General features: G+C 35.1%; 1 protein-coding gene across 15 annotated transcripts in view; it reads right to left on the reverse strand.

Annotated features, from left to right (window-relative positions):
* Positions 1–24,411, reverse strand: part of KLHL13 (kelch like family member 13) — a 384,258-nt gene that overhangs the window by 105,943 nt on the left and 253,904 nt on the right. For 7 of the 15 annotated variants that reach the window (XM_082445530.1, XM_082445527.1, XM_082445521.1 and 4 more), the window contains 2 exons: positions 17,584–17,665; positions 5,633–5,706 (listed from right to left, as the gene is read on the reverse strand). In XM_082445530.1, the coding sequence (XP_082301656.1) occupies positions 5,633–5,682 (50 nt within the window). In that variant the 5' untranslated portion in view covers positions 5,683–5,706; positions 17,584–17,665. Of the gene's footprint in view, positions 1–5,632; positions 5,707–17,583; positions 17,666–24,411 lie in introns of those variants that run through there. The other 8 variants (XM_082445533.1, XM_082445529.1, XM_082445519.1 and 5 more) reach the window with 2 other exon arrangements.

Here is a 24,411-nt window from a genome sequence, read left to right on the forward strand (position 1 = left end):
CTGTAGATGAGATGTCCCAGAAAGAATGTGTAGAACATTTACAGAATTATGAACAGGAACATTTAAGACATAGAAAGGGGAATCAGGGTAGTAATTCCTCTCCCCAGAAGCAGGAACACTTTCTATGGCCTGGAAAATTCTCTAGAAAGATCAAACAGGCAACATTACTAAAAAGTTCATGTCCTTTGTATAAAGATATGCAACTATTCGGTAAGAGGAACAAATATGCTGATAAACGTGCACCTACAGCAATGTATTACGACAATTATAATGGGTAACCAAAACCTACAGAATTTCTGAGCCAAAATAAAAGTCCACTGTATAAAATTTAACTGCCCTCAGAAATTCGTGCATTACCCTCATATTATAATGCTTATAGGCATCTTCTAGCCTAAGATTTAACCTTATTATAATCACTGACTCAATTTAGCAAAGGTAAAACTAGATCCTCATAAATTTTTAATCTTTAAAAAGCATAAATAACCACACTTTCATGGAAGTTTATAAAGTCAAATTGTGAAAACAGTAATAAAAAGGACATCTTCAATGACTGACCATCCTCAAGGTTAATCAAAGATGTGTTTATTTATCACCTACTGTGTGCTTAGGTTTAAAGATATAATTCCAGACTTTTAAAACTAAAAGGAAGGTCGGGATCTTCCAATCCTTAAATGTTACAGATGAGGTCAGCGCTTGACAAATAGTAAAGGCTCAATATTTTAAAATATCAAATGACCAGATTGAAAGCCCTGTGTTCCCTTGGCATCATATACTATTAAGAAATGATGATATAGTAAGCCAGTAAAAAAAGTCTGAGCTTATTCCTAGAATCTGTAATAAATTTCATTAGCCTATTTTACAACTTAAAGATTGTTGCTTAATATTCAATTGCTTAACTATTAGTAAAAATTGACTGTGGGAAACAAAACTACCCTAAACAATTTAACCAAATAAAATCATCAGCAACAAATAATTATTGATAAATGTTATAACTTCTATAAATATTTAATGAATGCCTATTATGTACAAAATCCTGCATTATATGCAATGTGATGTAAATATACATTAGATACAAGTAGTCACGCTCTGAAAGAGCTCTCTTAATGACGCTGTAAGCAAAGACATGTTCAAATTAACTTCAATGCAGAGCCAAATGTGATAAAATTCACTACAGGGAAAAAAACCAGTTCAGAGGCAAAAGAGACCTCCTGAGTATCTGCTTGGATTGCTCAGGAAAGGTTGATACATAGGGCACTGAATTTGATCTGGGTCTTGGAGAACAGGTAGGATTTCAATAGTCAGGGACAGGAAAGGGCAATCTGGACCACATTATCAGATAATCAGTTTTAAAAGATCATGTTGACTAGAGTGTGAAGAATCTAGTTGAACGCCAAGTATTGTTAAAGTTACCCCTAAATATTTCACAGCTCCCTCCCCTCCCTTCTTCTTCATTTCCACTGCCATCAGCTCTGTTCAGACTCTCCTCATTTCTTATTTTGACTACTACAATAACCACCAAACTGGCAGGGAACCATGTATTATCATTCACTGCCATATCCCTAACACCGTGCACAGTAAGTGGTGCATAATATTTGTTAAAGGGATGAAAATCCAATTATACAGTGTTTGGCACTCTTTTTCCTTATTGCAAACACCAGACAATATTATATACTGTGTTTTATTTATCAAAGAGTACTTTTAGAAAACTGGAACACTGTTAGAGCTTTACACGTCACTGCAGAAATCCTTATTACAGCTAGGAACCCCATCAGTACACACTACCACCATAACACCAACTGGGTGACTCTTAACCAAATGTCTCCCTGACATTACCGTAATGTGTACATGAGGACGATGCTCACACTGAGATGCTGTTTGCAACAAAGCAAGACACATATGGCTGACCTCTCCCTGTACTGAATGAATCACTGGAATAAAAGTCCTAATAGGGTAAAACATATGATGAATGGTAGATTGCAAGACTAAAAGCATCTAAGACTAATAACAGGTTGATGTTATTCTGCATTGCCACCCTCCACCCTTAATTCTTTATCTTCCTACCTTGTTTATTAATTTTCGACATTAACTTTCTCCAAAAGAACAAAGATTCATCACTTTTAATATTCATCATCATATTTTAGCACCTGAAAATGTTTAGCACTTAGCAATTACACAATAAATGTTTGTTGAATTATAAATAGAAAAATTAGATTTTTTTGACCATCAATTACTACATGTCAGACATTGTATTAAGCAATGGGGATACATTTCTTTCATACATTCATTATCTTATTGAATAATCACCTTGACAAAATTTTAAATTTCCTATTAAATTCGTGTTAAATCTATATAACAATTTGGGAAGAGCTCTTTCTAAAATTTAGCCTTTTAATCAAGGACCATCGCATGTCTCTCCATTTTTAAAAAATATCTTCTTTCCTATCTCTCAGTTGAATTTTTAAATTTTCTTCATATAGGTCCTAGAAATTTTTGTTGGGGTTATTACTAAATATTTACATTTTATGGCTTTTGGAAATGGAATGTTTTCCATTATATATTTTAAATGACTATTTGTAATATAGATAAAAGGTACTGGTTTTTATTTTTATCTTATATTCAACTACATTTAGAACTTATATTAAAATTCTATCAATTAAGAAGTTGTTTTTATGTCTTAGCTTTTGCAGGCACATGAGTCTATCTTCTAAAACTTGATCATTTTTTTGTCTCCTCCTTCCTGTTAAGTATGCCTCTTTATTGACATTGGCCATAGTTTATAGATATATATTTTAAAGTGGTAATTAGAGGGCATATTTGTTTTGTTGCTGCTTAAGGAACAACTCTTAAATTTATCATTAAGTGCGATGCTTGTTTGTTGGTTTCAGAGAGATAATTATTTTTCTTGTTAAGAGTGCAACTTTCTATCACTAATTCTTTATTCTTATGGGCAATGAATTTTTTTCAAACACCTTCAGCATTTACTGTACCTTTTATTTCTTATGAGATCTATTGACAGGATGCGTCATATGAGTAGCTTTCATGGTATTAAGGAATTCACACTCTGGGGTAAAACTTTCCTAGTCACAAAGGGTTAATACTTTTCATACATTCCTAAATGTGTTTGGTTTGTGTTTTATTTAGAATATGAAACTGATCTGTAATTTGTATATACAAACAGGTCATAAGTTCATTTATTTAAGTTTCTGGTCAAGAATGCACTTATAATGTGAGGGCTAAAACCATAAAACATCAGGAAGAAAGCCTGAAATTTGGGAGGGTAAAGATTTCTTAGAAAGATGCAAAAATTACTGAGCATAAAAGAAAAAAAATGATAAATTGAACTTCATCAAAATGAAACAAAAATAAAACTGCTCACCAAAAGACACAAGCAAGAAAATGGGATGGCCAGCTACAGATTGGAAGAAAATATTCATAATACATACATCTAAATATCAAGAAAAAATTTAAAAACTCTTAAAACTCAAAGAGAAAAAAACCCCAATTTTTTAAATGGGCAAAAGATTTGAACAGATACTTCTAAAAGACAAATAGCTAATAAACACGTGAGGAAAATGCAAAGAGAAAACCATAGTGGGAAACAACTATATATCCAAGAGAATAGCTAAAATTAAATACCAAGAGTTTGTGAGGGTTCTCACTTATTACTGGTCAGAAAAGAAAATGGTATAACCACTTTAAAAAAGTGTTTGGCAGTTTCTACGAATGTTAAATAAATTAAATAAATACATGTATACATCTCCTATGACCCACCAATTCTACTTCTAGGTATATATCCAAAGGAAATGAGTGTATATGGCCACAAAAAGATTTGCTAAAAAATGTCAACAACGGCTTAATTCATAATAGCCAAATAATGGGTATAACTTAAGTGACTCTCAACAAGAAATGGAAAAACAAACTGTGGTATATTTAAACAATGGAACACTACAGAGCAATAAAAAAAGAAGAAACTACAGATACCTGCAAGGATGGTGGATGTCAAAAACATTATTTTGAACAACAGAAGCCATACACAAAAGAATACACAGTGTTTGACTCCATTTACATGAAGTTCAAGAACAAGGAACACTAACCCAAAATATGTAAGTCAGTAGGAAGGCAGGGGACATGAACTGGAAAGGGGAATGAGGGAATTCTCTGGAGGGATGGCATTGTTTTCTATCTTGACCTGGGTTGTGGTTACCTGGATGTCTGCATGTATAAAAATAAATCAAGATGTATACTTAAATGTATGTGTATTTTACTGTATGCAATTATATCTCAATAATAATAATGGAAACAAATTCAATTATGCTATAACCACCACAGTTATCAACTTGAGCTTAGGAAATCCTGCCGTCCTACTAGTTCCTCTTCCAAATGTGTGATATAGAATCCCCACTTCAGCAGTGCTTGAACTCTACAGACTCAGTTCACCATTAGGTATTCGGCACAACTTCCCCCCTCCAACCGGCCCAGCAATCTACTCTTCTATCTTTTCACCCAACGTGGCAACACATGATTCCTGCTGTGATCTCCTGGCTTTCGGTATCTCTGAACAAGTCTACCTTACAGCCCCTTGCCCACATTCCAACAAGCATGTACCTTTCATACAATATTTCCTTGATGGGAATATTATGTACAATTCCTAGCATGGTATCTTTCAAATAACAATGCTGTTATATGTGTACCCTTTATACTTCAACCTTTCCCCCCTTTCCATGTTCTTTTAAGACACACCTATTTTTAAAGTACTTTAGAATTTAGTAACACAAATATTGTATTTTCAAAATAGTTAAAATCCCACATTTATATTTCAACACAAGCACTGATATACCGTGAATTACTTGCCAAGCTCTCCCTCTCCACACAAACACACACACCCAATAGACACTTTTTTAATCCTCAAAACAACCTTGAGATATAGGTATTATTATTATTATCCCCAATTCACAGACGAGAAAGTTAAGGCCCAGAGCAATTAAAAAACTTAACCAAGACTACACTAGTAACTGTCAGAACCATGATACAGACAACTCCAGCATATTATTTCAAATATTTCACCCAAACCATACAATTAAACTATTGGGAATAAGGGATACTCTTTCACACCTGCAAAGTAAAGGCTATGTTTCTTTAAACCACGAATTTAAAATCCTAAACTGACAGAGGAAGCTCTCAATTTCTCAGAGCTCCCTAAAAAAGTTTTAACTGGAATTTTAAGTAATAGAAAGGTACACACAATCACAGGGCAATACTATTTAAAAAAATACTTCATTGAGACATCTATTCGTAAGCAACAGATACCAGTATTTATTCATTGGTATGCTTTAAAAAAAATTCAAATCAATAGCTCCACTGACTGAATTCCAGGTGTTCACAATGTACACCAATTTTAATTTCTGATTATATTTTCTACTTTTTTCATTAGCTCAGAACACACAGTCATTAACATGTTCTTCATTCCATTTCTTTGTCACACAGGCATTCTTTTATTCACTCATATAGCAAATACTTTTATTTTATGCCAGGTATTCAACAAATATTTATTGAGTACCAACTATGTTAGGTAAATAAATAAGCAGAAGAGACATTATATAACTTATAAGGTAAATTGCTTCCATAAATATACCGGTTACGGAGTATTGCAGCAACTGATTCCCCTCTATGCAGATGATCCATCACCTCTAAAAGTTGGAGAATGACCTGTTCAGGAGGAAAAGAAGTCAATATTTACTATGAAAATCAACACTAGAATTTTCATATTATGCTACCTTTGTAATATTTTACATATTTTGCGATAGGCAAAATGTATGTCCATGTACCTAATATCCATATTACAGCTTATGAAAATTAAGAAACTGAATCTGCAATAGTCAAAATACCTACGAAATTCAACACTGAAATCATTAAAGAGTACTGACTGATTTCATGTGAAATCATTAGCCAACAATGATCTATGGAAAAACCACCGTGTATACAGGAAGATGGATTAAATGAGAGTCAGAAGACCTGGGGCGTATGTGTGAAGTTGGGTGAGACAGAGAAGTTAAGAAGAGAAGAGTTACCAGTGGGACTTGAGGCCTGTGGGGCCCATATGCAGGGCCCACGATTTTCGAAGTGGTTGGTCAAAATTAAGGATAGAAAGATTGTTTAAAGATTTTTAAACCTTAAAGATAAAAAATAGGTATTGGAGGTAGGAACATTGTTTTTATGGGAAAGGAGCAGGCGAGGTGGTAGTAAACTATAGTATATATTTGTTTTTAGTAATGTGGATGCTTTGCATTGGAGATAGAGAGTATATTTAATGTATTCTATTAATTTCAAATATATTGGGAAGCAAAAATGTATAATTTACATAAATGTTTCTTGTTAATAAAATCAATTTATTGCATTGGGAAGGTAAAAAGGTATAGTATCCAGTTTAGTTTGTTAACATAATTATGTTTGTTATAAAACTACTTGAAAACCTAAAATAATTAAGCTAGAGGAAAAAAGATTTTCTTCATTGTTCCCTGCCTTCACCTGTCCCTTAATTTAGGGGCAAAAGGAAAAGAAGTAGAAGGGGAAAAAGTACAGTTGACCATGAACAACACAGGTTTGAACTGTGCAGGTCCACTTACACATTTTTTCAATAAATATAGTGCCTGCATTTTCATTTTACAAATCTTTAAATTAACTAAGTGTGGGGAAAAGCTTGTGTTCAATTAGAGATCATAATATGTGGAATCAAAAGAACTAGGGTTTCAGTCCTGATTCTATCCAAACTGTTTCAACTTCCTGCCCTTGGGTGCATCATTTATCAATTCTTTTTCTTTTTTTAAAAGCAGAGATAGCAGTACGAGGCTTTTCAACTGTTTAGGGGTTGGCGCCCCTAACTCCCGTGCTGTTTTAGGGTCAACTGTACTCTGTTTCTTGGGTCTTCAAAACTCTAAAAAAGAAACAAATCAAATGACAACATAGCATTCATAATTATTTGCACAATCGCATTTCTCTGCTTATAATCCTGTTATTACAAGTAAAGAAACTGAGTAGCCTAAACAAAATAAATTTTTTAAGCATCTCAAAATCAACTGACTTTTGACTTACCTTTTCTAAAAATGTTTAACCAGTGAGAGAATTTTGAGAGGTTGAGAAATTTTAATTTTGTTTAGGCTACATGCTTTTTTAGAAGATGTGCCAAGAGAAAACCAGCTATGTCTAGATTACTATTAGGAATCTGGGAATGTGAAAATAATTAATTCATGAAACTTTTTACCAACTGCATCTAGGGTAGAACATACAGGTCCCAAAATTAGGTATGCAAACTTTCACGTAATCCCATCATTTTAAGCAGTCCACTTGCTGCACCTGGATCTCTGAGTCTGGGGCTCTCCTGTCAAATTCTCCACATAATAAACCTCTGGTCTCCAGAGGAGCAGAGAGGGGGTGATGGTACAGGAGACTTCAGCGACTTATTTTAGACTTTCAAAGAACAGCCCATGCTTTCAATCTCATGACTCATTCCTGCCTTCTACAGACCAGGTGCCTCCAAGTCTTGAAATATTAGGAATTCTATGGGAAGAATGAGTTGGTTTCTCTCGAAAGTTCATGTAGGGGAAGATATTGGAGTTGTAACTTCCTTTGCTCTAAGTAAAAAAACAGTTCCAACCTTACATCTGTCAGTGTTTCCATTCCTGTTCTCTTTGCCCTTTTGAATTTTTCCATTTCTTTACTCTCATTTTAATGGAGTTAGGAAGAGAGAGGAAGTAAGTGCATGTGATCAACTTATGCAGGATATAAATGAAACCAACCATTTTTAACCATGGAGTTTGTATGATCAAACATACGTATTAGAAAATTAACACTGCCTGCAATGTGGTGGTGGATTAGAGAGAGAGAGACCAGAAGTATGGAGACCGATAAGAAACTACTTCCAAAATCAAGGCATGAAATGAGAGCACAGACAAGGACTATGAGGGCAGGCAGGAAGAACTAGGACTTATGACAGATCACTGACAGATTTTAAAGGGATAAGGAGACATATCAAAGACAAAATCTATTTAAGTAACAGGGGGAAATGGTGATGATATCAAGTGAGGTAGGGTATAGAAAGAAGGAAAAACACTGAAAACAAAAACAACAATGGTGAATTCTACCCACCACCAGAGCCTCCCATCAAGCTTCTTAGATAGCCTCAACCACCAGAGGGCAGACAGCAGAAGCAAGAAAAACTACAATCCTGCAGCCTGTAGAACAAAAACCACATTCACAGAAAGATAGACAAGATGAAAAGGCAGAGGGCTATATACCAGAGAAAGGAACAAGATAAAACCCCAGAAAACCAACTAAACGAAGTGGAGATAGGCAACCTTCCAGAAAAAGAATTCAGAATAATGATAATGAAGATGATCCAGGACTTCGGAATAAGAATGGAGGCAAAGATCAAGAAGATGCAAGAAATGTTTAACAAAGACCTAGAAGAATTAAAGAACAAACAAATAGAGATGAACAATACAATAACTGAAATGAAAACTACAATAGAAGGAATCAATAGCAGAATAACTGAGGCAGAAGAACGGATAAGTGACCTGGAAGACAGAATGGTGGAATTCACTGCTGCGGAACAGAATAAACAAAAAAGAATGAAAAGAAATGAAGACAGCCTAAGAGACCTCTGGGACAACATTAAACGCAACAACATTCGCATTATAGGGGTCCCAGAAGGAGAAGAGAGAGAGAAAGGACCAGAGAAAATATTTGAAGAGATTATAGTCGAAAACTTCCCTAACATGGGAAAGGAAATAGCCACCCAAGTCCAGGAAGCACAGAGAGTCCCATACAGGATAAACCCAAGGAGAAACACGCCGAGATACATAGTAATCAAATTGGCAAAAATTAAAGCCAAAGAAAAATTATTGAAAGCAGCAAGGGAAAAACGACAAATAACATACAAGGGAACTCCCATAAGGTTAAGAGCTGGTTTCTCAGCAGAAACTCTACAAGCCAGAAGGGAGTGTCATGATATACTTAAAGTGATGAAAGGGAAGAACCTACAACCAAAATTACTCTACCCAGCAAGGATCTCATTTAGATTCGATGGAGAAATCAAAAGCTTTATAGACAAGCAAAAGCTAACAGAATTCAGCACCACCAAACCAGCTCTACAACAAATGCTAAAGGAACTTCTCTAAGTGGGAAACACAAGAGGAGAAAAGGACCTACAAAAACAAACCCAAAACAATTAAGAAAATGGTCATAGGAACATACATATCGATAATTACCTTAAACGTGAATGGATTAAATGCTCCAACCAAAAGACACAGGCTCGCTGAATGGATACAGAAACAAGACCCATATATATGCTGTCTACAAGAGACCCACTTCAGACCTAGGGACACATACAGACTGAAAGTGAGGGGATGGAAAAAGATATTCCATGCAAATGGAAATCAAAAGAAAGCTGGAGTAGCTATACTCATATCAGATAAAATAGACTTTAAAATAAAGAATGTTACAAGAGACAAGGAAGGACACTACATAATGATCAAGGGATCAATCCAAGAAGAAGATATAACAATTATAAATATATGTGCACCCAACATAGGAGCACCTCAATACACAAGGCTAACAGCTATAAAAGAGGAAATCGACAGTAACACAATAATAGTGGGGGACTTTAACACCTCACTTATACCAATGGACAGATCATCCAAAATGAAAATAAATAAGGAAACAGAAGCTTTAAATGACACAATAGACCAGATAGATTTAATTGATATTTATAGGACATTCCATCCAAAAACAGCAGATTACACTTTCTTCTCAAGTGCGCATGGAACATTCTCCAGGATAGATCACATCTTGGGTCACAAATCAAGCCTCAGTAAATTGAAAAAAATTGAAATCATATCAAGCATCTTTTCTGACCACAACGCTATGAGATTAGAAATGAATTACAGGGGAAAAAACGTAAAAAACACAAACACATGGAGGCTAAACAATACGTTACTAAATAACCAAGAGATCACTGAAGAAATCAAAGAGGAAATCAAAAAATACCTAGAGACAAATGACAATGAAAACACGATGATCCAAAACATATGGGATGCAGCAAAAGCAGTTCTAAGAGGGAAGTTTATAGCTATACAAGCCTACCTCAAGAAACAAGAAAAATCTCACATAAACAATCTAACCTTACATCTAAAGGAACTAGAGAAAGAAGAACAGACAAAACCCAAAGTTAGCAGAAGGAAAGAAATCATAAAGATCAGAGCAGAAATAAATGAAATAAAAACAAAGAGAACAGTAGCACAGATCAATAAAACTAAAAGCTGGTTCTTTGAGAAGATAAACAAAATTGATAAACCATTAGCCAGACTCATCAAGAAAAAGAGGGAGAGGACTCAAATCAATAAAATTAGAAATGAAAAAGGAGAAGTTACAACAGACACCGCAGAAATACAAAGCATCCTAAGAGACTACTACAAGCAACTCTATGCCAATAAAATGGACAACCTGGAAGAAATGGACAAATTCTTAGAAAGGTATAACTTTCCAAGACTGAACCAGGAAGAAACAGAAAATATGAACAGACCAATCACAAGTAATGAAATTGAAACTGTGATTAAAAATCTTCCAACAAACAAAAGTCCAAGATGAGATGGCTTCACAGGTGAATTCTATCAAACATTTAGAGAAGAGCTAACACCCATCCTTCTCAAACTCTTCCAAAAAACTGCAGAGGAAGGAACACTCCCAAACTCATTCTATGAGGCCACCATCACCCTGATACCAAAACCGGACAAAGATACTACAAAAAAAGAAAATTACAGACCAATATCACTGATGAATATAGATGCAAAAATCCTCAACAAAATACTAGCAAACAGAACCCAACAACACATTAAAAGGATCATACACCACAATCAAGTGGGATTTACCCCGGGGATGCAAGGATTCTTCAATATATGCAAATCAATCCATGTGATACACCATATTAGCAAATTGAAGAAGAAAAACCATATGATCATCTCAATAGATGCAGGAAAAGCTTTTGACAAAATTCAACACCCTTTTATGATAAAAACTCTCCAGAAAGTGGGCATAGAGGGAACCTACCTCAACATAATAAAGGCCATATATGACAAACCCACAGCAAACATCATTCTCAATGGTGAAAAACTGAAAGCATTTCCTCTAAGATCAGGAACAAGACAAGGATGTCCACTCTCACCACTATTATTCAACATAGTTTTGGAAGTCCTAGCCACAGCAATCAGAGAAGAAAAAGAAATAAAAGGAATACAAATTGGAAAAGAAGAAGTAAAACTGTCACTGTTTGCAGATGACATGATACTATACATAGAGAATCCTAAAAATGCCACCAGAAAACTACTAAAGCTAATCAATGAATTTGGTAAAGTAGCAGGATACAAAATTAATGCACAGAAATCTCTTGCATTCCTATACACTAATGATGAAAAATCTGAAAGAGGAATTATGGAGACACTCCCATATACCATTGCAACAAAAAGAATAAAATACCTAGGAATAAACCTACCTAGGGAGACAAAAGACCCATATGCAGAAAACTATAAGACACTGATGAAAGAAATTAAAGATGATACCAACAGATGGAGAGATATACCATTTCTTGGATTGGAAGAATCAATATTGTGAAAATGACTATACTACCCAAAGCAATCTACAGATTCAATGCAATCCCTATCAAATTACCAATGGCATTTTTTACGGAACTAGAACAAATCATCTTAAAATTTGTATGGAGACACAAAAGACCCTGAATAGCCAAAGCAGTCTTGAGGGAAAAAAACGGAGCTGGAGGAATCAGACTCCCTGACTTCAGACTATACTACAAAGCTACAGTAATCAAGACAATATGGTACTGGCACAAAAACAGAAACATAGATCAGTGGAACAAGATAGAAAGCCCAGAGATAAACCCACGCACCTATGGTCAACTAATCTATGACAAAGGAGGCAAAGATATACAATGGAGAAAAGACAGTCTCTTCAATAAGTGGTGCTGGGAAAACTGGACAGCTACATGTAAAAGAATGAAATTAGAATACTCCATAATGCCACACACAAAAATAAACTCAAAATGGCTTAGAGACCTAAATGTAAGACTAGACACTATAAAACTCTTAGAGGAAAACATAGGAAGAACACTCTTTGACATAAATCACAGCAAGATCTTTTTTGATCCACCTCCTGGAGTAATGGAAATAAAAACAAAAATAAACAAATGGGACCTAATGAAACTTAAAAGCTTTTGCACAGCAAAGGAAACCATAAACAAGACAAAAAGACAACCCTCAAAATGGGAGAAAATATTTGCAAACGAATCAACGGACAAAGGATTAATCTACAAAATATAGAAACAGCTCATGCAGCTCAATATTAAAGAAACAAACAACCCAATCCAAAAATGGGCAGAAGACCTAAATAGACATTTCTCCAAAGAAGACATACAGATGGCCAAGAAGCACATGAAAAGATGCTCAACATCACTAATTATTAGAGAAATGCAAATCAAAAGTACAATGAAATATCATCTCACACCAGTTAGAATGGGCATCATCAGAAAATCTACAAACAACAAATGCTGGAGAGGGTGTGGAGAAAAGGGAACCCTCTTGCACTGTTGGTGGGAATGTAAATTGATACAGCCACTATGGAGAACAATATGGAGGTTCCTTAAAAAACTAAAAATAGAATTACCATATGACCCAGCAATCCCACTACTGGGCATATACCCAGAGAAAACCATAATTCATAGAGACACATGCACCCCAATGTTCATTGCAGCACGATTTACAATAGCCAGGTCATGGAAGCAACCTAAATGCCCATCGACAGACGAATGGATAAAGAAGATGTGGTATATATATACAATGGAATATTACTCAGCCATAAAAAGGAACGAAACTGAGTCATTTGTTGAGACGTGGATGGATCTAGAGACTGTCATACAGAGTGAAGTAAGTCAGAAAGAGAAAAACAAATATCGTATATTAACGCATGTATGTGGAACCTAGAAAAATGGTACAGATGAACCGGTTTGCAGGGCAGAAGTTGAGACACAGATGTAGAGAACAAACGTATGGACACCAAGGGGGTAAACCGCGGTGGGGTGGGGATGGTGGTGTGCTGAACTGGGTGATTGGGATCGACATGTATACACTGATGTGTATAAAATTGATGACTGATAAGAACCTGCAGTACAAACAAACAAACAAACAAAACAACAACAACAACAACAATGGTTTGTATAGACATATAGAAGTAACCCAGGGCACAACATATAGTATCTAACAGAAAATTGGAAATATAGGTCTAGATTTAAGTTGGAAGTAGAAAGGAAAACACAGGAATATTTAGCCAGTTAAGTGATGAGACTGGGAAATATTACTCATGCCAGGAGAAAGTGCAAACTCAATGAACACTTTTGTGCAATAAACAGAGGAAGACAAGCTAGCAAAGAAAAGAGACAATAGGTAGGAGGGAAACTAAGAGAATTGTGAAAAGAAGAAGGATAGTTCAGAGGAACAGTGGTTGGAGGGTATTCAACTGTTTCACGTTCTGGCCAAAGTAAGATACAGCTAAATGATTTGACAGCTATAAAGTCCACGATGACCTTTTTTCAAGAGTAGTTCGATGAGTGGGGAGAATCACACTGCAGTGGTTTGAAAAATAAAACAGAAATAAATAAATTCTTTTAATAACTTGTGAGGAATTTAAATACATCAGGGAATTACTCTACAGTGAAGGTGGTCCTCAAACGAGTAAGAGAAATAGAGATGATTAAACGATTGGGGGACAATCAGGTAGTCACTTAGAAAAATAAATAGGTTGTACACTACTTCACTTCATACACTAAATAAATTCCAGAAGGACCAAAGATTTAAAGGTAAAAAAGGAAGCTTTGAAGCAGTACTAAAGAAAACCCTAGTGAAATTATTTATAATGATTCAGTGGAGAAGGTAAGCAGCACCCAGAACCCAGGAACCATAAAGGTAAAAACTGTTAAATCTGATTGTAGCAAAAAATTAGAACTCTGTACTTCAAAAATACCACAAAGTCAAATGGCATTTGATAAAGCAGGAAAAATAATTCACAATAAGTGGTGCTGGGAAAACTGGACAGCTACATGTAAAAGAATGAAATTAGAATACTCCATAACACCACACACAAAAATAAACTCAAAATGGATTCGAGACCTAAATGTAAGACCGGACACTATAAAACTCTTAGAGGAAAACATAGGAAGAACACTCTTTGACATAAATCACAGCAAGATCTTTTTTGATCCACCTCCTAGAGTAGTAATGGAAATAAAAACAAAAATAAACAAATGGGACCTAATGAAACTTAAAAGCTTTTGCACAGCAAAGGAAACTACAAAGAAGACGAAAAGACAACCCTCAGAATGGGAGATAATATTTGCAAACGGATCAATGGACAAAGGATTAAGCTCCAAATTATATAAACAGCTCATGCAGCTCAATATTAAAAAAACAAACAACCCAATCAAAACATGGGCAGAAGACCTAAATAGACATTTCTCCAAAGAAGACATACAGATGGCCAAGAAGCACATGAAAAGCTGCTCAACATCACTAATTATTCGAGAAATGCAAATCAAAACTACAATGAGGTATCACCTCACACCAGTTAGAATGGGCATCATCAGAAAATCTACAAACAACAAATGCTGGAGAGGGTGTGGAGAAAAGGGAACCCTCTTGCACTGTTGGTGGGAATGTAAATTGATACAGCCACTATGGAGAACAATATGGAGGTTCCTTAAAAAACTAAAAGTAGAATTACCATATGACCCAGCAATCCCACTCCTGGGCATATACCCAGAGAAAACCATAATTCAAAGAGACACATGCACCCCAATGTTCATTGCAGCACGATTTACAATAGCCAGGTCATGGAAGCACCCTAAATGCCCATCGACAGACGAATGGATAAAGAAGATGTGGTACATATATACAATGGAATATTACTCAGCCATAAAAAGGAATGAAATTGGGTCATTTGTAGAGACGTGGATGGATCTAGAGACTGTCATACAGAGTGAAGTAAGTCAGAAAGAGAAAAACAAATATCGTATATTAACGCATGTATGTGGAACCAAGAAAAATGGTACAGATGAACTCGTTTGCAGGGCAGAAATAGAGACACAGATGTAGAGAACCAACGTATGGACACCAAGGGGGGAAAGCGGTGGGGGGATGGTGGTGGTGGGATGAATGGGGAGACTGGGATTGACATGTATACACTGATGTGTGTAAAATGGATAACTAATAAGAACCTGCTGTATTAGAAAATAAATAAAATTCAAAAAAAAATTCACAATACACATGACAGACAACAGTCAACGATTTTAATTTATACACACAAACGCGAACACTTAATCAATAAAACCAATAAAACACTATAGTAAAAGTGAGCAAATAATATAAACAGAAAGTGTACAGAAAATAAAAATCATTAATAAACAAATAATTGTAATTTAACATGAGGCACTGTTTCCACCTATGAAATTTATACACACATGCACACACAAATGAAGCCTGTTTATATTTTTTATTAGTGAGAGGGAATATGGGTTTTGAGGGGGGCAGGGAGAGATGTTCACTTTTCAGTCTATACTTTTCCGTTCAATTTATTTCAAAATAAAAACTAATGAGAATGTGGCAAAAAGAGTAAGAAGGAGTAGCCGTGAGGTAGGAGGAAAACCAGGGAGATGTAGTAATCTAAAAGGTAAACTAAAGTGTTACATGAAGAAAGGGATAACCAAGTGTGTCAGATGCTGTTGAGAGGTTAAGTGAAGAATGGAGAAATAACAACTCGGTGTGGTAACCCAGAGGTCACTGGCCACCTTGATAAGAACTGTTTACATGAAATGGTGGTGAAAAGTTTCATTATTGTGGGTTCAAGAGAGAACGAAGAGAGGAAACAGGCACACATAACACTCACTTAGGAAGAGATATAAATAGGTGGTAGATGGAGAGGGATATAGGATAGAAGTAGATAATGTTTTGTTTTACTTTGTTTTCATAATGGGAGATACTAGAGCAGGTAAATATGAAAAGCATTATGCTAAAAAACTCCTAGAGGAAAACAGAGGCAGGACATTCTTTGACATAAATTGTAGCAAGATCTTTTTGGATCTGTCTCCTAGACTAATGGAAATAAAAACAAAAATAAATAAATGGGACCTAATTAAACTCAAAAGCTTTTGCACAGCAAAGGAAAACATAAACAAAACAAAAAGAAAACCTATAGAATGTGAGAAAATATTTGCAAACGATGCAAACAATGAGGGATTAATCTCCAAAATATACAAACAGCTCATACAGTTCACTATCAAAAAATCACAAACAACTCAATCAAAAAATGGGAAGAAGACCTAAATAGACATTTCTCCAGAGAAGATATACAGACGGCCAAAAGGCACATGAAAAGATGCTCAACATCACTAATTATTAGAGAAATGCAAATCAAAACTACAATGAGGTATCACCTCACACCGGTCAGAATGGCCATCATCAAAAGTCTACAAATAATAAATGCTGGAGACGGTGTGGAGAAAAGGGAACCCTTCTACACTGTTGGTGGGAACATTAAGTTGGTGCAGCCACTATGGAGAGCAGTATGGAGGTTCCTTAAAAAACTAAAAATAGAGCTACCATATGATCCTGCAATCCCACTCCTGGACATATATCTAGAGAAAACCGTAATACAAAAAGATACATGCACCCCAATGTTCAAAGCAGCACTATTTACAATAGCCAAGACATATGTGGAAGCAACCTAAATGTCCATCGACAGATGAATGGATAAAGACGTGATGTGTGTGTGTGTGTGTGTGTGTGTGTGTGTGTGTGTGTGTATGTATACACACACACACACACACATCCATACACAATGGAATACTACTCAGCCATAAAAAAGAATGAAATAATGCCATTTGCAGCAATATGGATGGACCTAGAGATTAACATACTAAGTGAAGTAAGCCAGACAGAGAAAGACAAATATCATATGATATCACTTATGTGTGGAATCTAAAAAAAAAATGATACAAATGAACTTATATACAAAACAAAAATAGACCCACAGACATAGAAAACAAACTTATGGTTACCAAAGGGGAAAGGGGAGGGAGGGATAAATTAGGAGTTTGGGGTTAACAGATACACACTACAGTATGTAAAATAGATAACCAACAAGGTCCTACTGTATCACACCAGAAACTATAGTCAATATTTTGTAATAAGCTATAAGGGGAAAGAATCTGAAAAAGAATATATATATATGTGTGTGTGCGTGTGTGTATATGTATAACTGAATCACTTTGCTGTACACTTGAAACTAACATAACAATGTGAGTCAACTATACTTCAGTAAAAAAATGTAAACTAAAAGTAGTACAATACTATGGAATAAATTTCAAAAGCACATAGGATAATACCAGATTGATATATAGACACATACGTACATATGTAGGAAAAGCATAAAAATATTCATAGGAACGATGAGAAAATTTGGCATAGTCGTTACCTCCAGAGAGGAAGGGAGAGGAATGCAACTGGGGAGAGATACGCCAAGGAGCTGCGCCTGTATCTAGCATTTTGCTAAGGATCTGAAACAAAAATGGCAAAATGTTAAGGTATTACATAGCTAAATGGGGGTTATATGAGTGTTTGTTATATTGGTCTCTGTACTTTTCCCTATGCTTGAAATATTTTAATAAAAAAGAAATAAAAATGTACAATATATTATCTCTGTCCTAACGTAGGGACACTGTAGATAAAGCAGACAAGACAAATGCCAGCATTTAAGAAAAAAAAAGAAAAGACAAATATATACCCAGACACACAATGTAATTAAAAAGACACAGTTGTCCATGGCCATAAATACTCCGATGAATAAAAGGGAAACTAGTCGTTACTCAGAGCACACACCTGACAAAGACCTAATTGTCGTTTTGCCTTTAAAATATTCTACTTAGATCACAAGAAATAAAACCGACAAGACTGTTCCTGATGGCTGAGATATCTTGCCTAAGTTCAACCAATTTTACTCTTAAGAATTTTTAAGTAATTCACAAATCTAGTAATTCTCAATCACCTGTCATATAGTTCGATAATATTTCAAATAGAGATTCTAGTTTATGACTTAACATTTAATTAAAACCCACAGTCTCACTTTCTTACCCTATCTAAGAACCAACAGCTTTAAAAATAATGAGATTTGAGATATGCCTAACCAATTTCACACCATGTAAGGAAAGCCCTGCTTATGAACTAAGCCGATGTTATATAAAAGAAATTTTAAGCGTTTCTATACTCATTTGTCTTCAACTAAAATTCTGATAAATACAGTGATGAGAAAAGAAAGCTGACAGAAAATATCAGTGAAAACTGCTAAACACTACAAAATCGAAAAACTGCAAAATGTAGAAAAATTGTACATAATTGCCTTTCTCTAAATCAAGTTATATGTAGCAGCATCACGAAAAAATCAAAATCATTTTGAAATTGCAAAATGTTGAATTTAAGAAACAGGGATAGTTTGTTATATAAAAGTTAATTTTTTAAATGTCATAGACTATCGAATCATTCAGCTTTCACACATGACAGACACCGTGCTCCCCTCCCACCTGTGGTACTGAGAGGTCCTACCCTAAAACAATCGAGCATTAGATTTGAGCTGGGTGGTGATTTTCCCTAGAGAAAATCTAAAACCAGCTAGGACTATGTAGAATGTTCCCACATATGCACCCCTAACAAAATGTGCAATGCTATGAAGGATAACAGTTGCACTGTACAAACGGTTGCAGTGACAGCTGATTTCAGAACACACCTTTTATGTAAGAGATCAGCCTGCTTGGCTTCCTCTGACCAAATAGACTGGATCCCTATGTTCCATAAGTTTCTTCCTTCCCCAGGCCGTATGCCAAGGTGACTGACTCACTCTTCTCAATAATTTCACTTTTCTTGCTACAGTCATGGGGGCAACCTGCCCCATGTGGTCACTGCCATCTTGCTCTTTATCGATACAGGTATACACCATACACCCACACCATGCAGTTCCACTGCTTTTTGCAATAATACCACTCCTTCCTTCTTTGATATGATCCACTGGAAGTCCCTTTTCATGTTGACACTCATAACAGGCTTTAGGAATGCCTTTGGGATATACTGTTGGTTAACGGTGTCATTCGTCTTTTTACCAATGTTGAAGTTATTACCTTTGTATTAATGCAATTCTATCTGATTTTCTAATAGTTACTGTCCTCATATAATAAGGGCCAAACTTCATCTAACTAACATTTATTAAGTGTCAATAGCCAAACTTAGCTGGCTTCATTTCTTGCAACTTCATGTTTACAACTCTTATCTATAGGAGTGACATTATAGTATGTCTCCCTCTGCCACCCACCAAAATCCTTAACCTAAATTATATATTTAATATCTCTCGCTCAAAAAACCTCTGTCTGAGGTGAAGTTCCCCCCCCCCCCACCATTTACCTGGTTAAGGAAGAGTTAATTTCTCATCATTCCCCTCCCCAGTCTTACTCTGGAAAGTTAGCAATTTGTCTCAGGCTCTTCAGTCCATTCTATTATATATAATACATAATCCATTCTATATAACAGAGTGTGAACTCTGTTACATACACATTTTGCAAGAAAAAAGAGGTGAGAAATGAAAATATGGACGAGAAAAAATAAAAGTTATGATTTACATCAGTGGTCCTCAAACTTGACTATGTATCAGAGTTCTCTGGAGAGCAAGATGAACACAGATTGCCCAGGCCCACTGGCCAAGTTTCTCAGTCAGTTGATGAGGGATGGGTCCAGAGAATTTGCTTTTCTAAGAAGTTCAAAAAGGATGCTGCTGCTGCTAGACCACGGATGACACCCTAAGAACTAAGATTTACAGATAAAATGAAATTTTTTATAAAAAGTCCAGAAGAATTAACTGGAAAACTAACACAGTAAGATGCCCACTACAAGAATATCAGTTCCACGAAGACACAGACATCTTATATGCCAACCAAATTTGAAAAATAACTAGGAATAAACTTAAAAAGGAATGTGAAGACTTATAAAACTAAAATTTTACTGAAGTTCATAAAATAATAAAGGACCTGAATAAATGAATACATGGACACAGAGACCTCCCCCCCACACACACACACAATATTGAAGAACAGAAATTTCCCTCAAAATTCATATAGAAATGCAATGCAATTCCAACCAAATTAACAAAGGGTCAGAATTTCTTTGTGGAGGAGGATGGATATTTTGCATGTTGAATCTATAGTTCAATGGAAGAAGTGAACACATAAAAATTGCCCAAATATTTTTTTAAATAAGGGGGGAAGCAACTCCCACTTGATGTATTACTAAGGTACAGTAACAATAACAGGGTGGTACTGCTATAGGAACAGACAGAAGGATCAACAGAACAGAATCCAAAAACAGATCAAAATAAATATGGTTATTAACTATGGTGAATGTGGTAGTTGTAATCATTAGCAAAAAACGATGAACTTCTCAATAAAGAGGTTTGAGGAAACTGGATACATGAGTGGGAAAAAACTGAAATTCCATCTACACCATACATATACATCCCAGATGGATTAAATACCTAAATATGAAAAAATAAAATTATAAAAGTAGTAGAATATAAAGGAGATTTTTTTCCTGTTTAATGTTCACATTTTCAAATTACAATAAACGTATTTTATTTTCTTCTTTGTTTTTAATTGAAGTATAGTTAATATACAATATTATATTAGTTTCAGGTGTGCAAGACAGTAATTTGATATTTTTATAGAATACACTCCATACAAAAATAACGATATTCCCTGTGCTGTACATTACATCCTTGTAGCATTTATTTTATACTTAGTAGTTTGTACCTCTTAATCCCCTTCACCTATTTTGCTCCTCCCACCACCCCCTGCCCTCGAGTAACCACTAGTTTGTTCTCTGTATCTGTGAGTCTGCTTCTGTTTTGTTATATTTGTTCATTTGCTTTATTTTCTAGATTCCACATACAAGTAAAAACATACTGCATTGGACTTTCTCTGTCCGGCTTATTTCACTAGGCACAGTACCCTCCAGGTCTATCCATGTTGTCACAAATTGCAAAATTTCATTCTTTTTTTATGACTGAGTAATATTCCATTGTGTATATACACCAAGTCTTCTTTATTCATTCATCTGTTGATGGACATTTAGGGTGCTTCCATGTCTTGGCTATTGTGAATAGTGCTGCTATGAACATTGGGGTGCATATATCTTTTCAAATTAGTATTTTCATTTTCTTCAGATAAATGCCCAAGAATGGAGTTGCTGGATCATATGGTAGTTCTACTTTCAATTTTTTGAAGAACCTCCATAGTGTTTTCCACTGTGGCTGCACCAATTTAATTCCCACCAATAGTACACGAGGGTTCCCTTTTCTCCACATCCTTGCCAACACTTATTATTTCTTGTTGTTTTGACGATAGCCATCCTAACAGGTGTAATGTGCTATCTCACTTTTTTGATTTTGATTTTGGTTTTGATTTGCATTTCCCTGATGATTAGTGATGTTGAGCATCTTTTCATGTGCCTGTTGGCAGTCTGTATGTCTCCTTTGGAAAAATGCCTATTCAAGTCCTCTGCCATTTTTTGATCAAGTTATTTGTTTTTTTAAATTGAGCTGTATAAGTTCTTTATACATTTTGGATATTAAACCATAAAACTCCTAGAAGAAAGCAAAGGCAGTAGACTCTTTGACCTTGGTCTTAGAGATATGTTTTTGGATCTGTCTCCACGGATAGGGGAAACAAAAGCAAAAATAAACAAATGGGACCTAATCAAACTTAAAAGCTTTTGCACAGCAAAGGAAACTATCAAGAAAACAGAAAGGTAACCTACTGAATGGGAGAGAATATCTTTTTAATATGACATAAATAAAATCTTTCTAAGGGCCAACACAAAACACAGAAGCCATAAAGAAAATAAAAGTGGTCTGTAAGTTTGTTAGTGAAAAAAAAAGTTACAATTTTATATGGTGCAACACACCATAACAAACTTAAAAGACAAGGGGAAGTGGAGACACCTGCAACAAGTACAACAGGCAAAAGTTTAAGGCTCATCATACATAAAGTATTCCCCCAAAAATCAAGTATTTGAACAGGGCTTTCATAGAAGAAGAGTAACAACAAAGAGAAGAAGCATAAGAAAAGATGTTCAACCTCAATTTGTGTGTGTGCGTGAGTGTGTCAGAAACCAAGAGAAAATCCACAGCATGTTAAAGACACATTACTGTTTGTCTCCACATTTAAAAAAGAATTGTATTGATGTATAGTTGATATTACATAAGTTTCAGGTTTACAACAAAGTGATTCACAATTTTTAAAGGCTATACTCCATTTATAGTTATTATAAAATATTGGCTATATTCCCTGTGCTGTGCAATATATCCTTGTATCATCTTTATTTTATACATAGTAGTTTGAATCTCTTAATCCTCTACTCCTATCTTTCCCCTACCCCCTTCCCTCTCCCCACTGATAACCACTAGTTTGTTCTTTATATCTGTGAGTATGTTTCTTTTTTGTTATATTCACTAGCTTGTTTTATTTTTTAGATTCTACATATAAGTGATATCATACAGTAATTGTCTTTCTGTCTGACTTATTTCACTAAGCAAAATACCCTCCAAGTCCATCCATGTTGTTGCAAATGGCAAAATTTTCATTGTTTTTTTATGGCTAAGTAGTATCACATTATGTGTGTGTGTGTGTGTGCACACGTGTGCATGCATGTGTGTGTATCACATCTTCTTATCCATTCATCTGTTGGTGGACACTTAGGTTGCTTCCATATCTTGGCTATTATAAATATGCTGTTATGAACACTGGGGTGCATGTATCTTTTCAAATTAGTGTTTTCTTTTTTTTTTTCAGCTATATACCCAGGAGTGGAACTGCTGGATCATATGGTAGTTCTATTTTTAGTTTTTTGAGAAACCTCCATACTGTATTCCACATTTTTACCTTCAAAAGATAATAAGACACCTCTCAGGTCCTACTTACCATGAAGAATCCTGTATCTCCACTAAAAATTACAAACAAGAAAATGACAAAGTAAAGGAAACCAGAAATAAAATGAAAAGACAACCCACAGATGGGGAGAAGATATATGCAAATGATGTGACCGACAAGGGATTAGTCTCCAAAATTTACAAACAGCTCATGCAGCTTAATATCATCAAAACAAACAACCCAATCAAAAAATGGGCAGAAGACCTAAATCAACATTTCTCCAAAGAAGACATACAGATGGCCAAGAGGCACATGAAAAGATGTTCAACATCGCTAATTATTAGATAATTGCAAATCAAAACTACAATGAGAGATCATCTCGCACCAGTCAAAATAGCTATCATCAAAAAATCCACAAACAATAAACGCCAGAGAGGGTGTAGAGAGAAGGGAACCCTCCTATACTGTTGGTGGGAATGTAAATTGGTGCAGCCACTATGGAGAACAGTATGGAAGTTCCTTAAAAAGCTAAAAATAGAGTTACGATATGATCCAGCTATCCCACTCCTGAACATATATCTGGACAAAACTATAATTTGAAAAGATACATGCACCCTAATGTTCATTAAAGCACTATTTACAACAGCCAAGACATGGAAGCAACCTAAATGTCCATCAATAAATGAATGGATAAAGAAGATGTCGTACATATACCCAATGGAATATTACTCGGCCACTAAAAAGGAATGAAGTAATGCCATTTGCAGCAACATGGATGGACCTAGAGATTATGATATTAAGTGAACTAAGTCAGACAGAGAAAGACAAACATCATATGATATCGTTATATGTGGAATCTAAAAAAAAATGATACAAATGAACTTATTTACAAAACAGAAATAGACTCACAGACACAGAAAACAAACTTATGGTTACCAAAGGGGAAAAGTGGGAGGAGGGATAAATTAGGAGTTTGGGGTTAAAATATACACGTTACTGTATATAAAATAGATAACCAACAAGGACCTACTGTATAGCACAGGGAACTCTACTCAGTATCTTGTAATAACCTATAACAGAAAAGAATCTAAAAAAGAATACATATATATATATATAATTGAATCATTTTGCTGTACACCTGAAGCTAACACAACATTGTAAATCAACTATATTTCAATGAAAATTTTAAAAACCCTAGGTACAATAAAATATTATACCTAAAAAAGAGAAAATGACAAAGTAATGTACAGCAAGGTGACTGTAGTTAATAATACTGTATTGCATTTGGAATTTCTTAAGAGAGTAAATCTTAAAAGTTCCCATCACAAGAAAAAAAGTTG

Source organism: Balaenoptera physalus, assembly GCF_965194825.1.
Source record: "Balaenoptera physalus genome assembly, chromosome: X".
NCBI classification, from domain to species: Eukaryota; Metazoa; Chordata; class Mammalia; order Artiodactyla; family Balaenopteridae; genus Balaenoptera; species Balaenoptera physalus.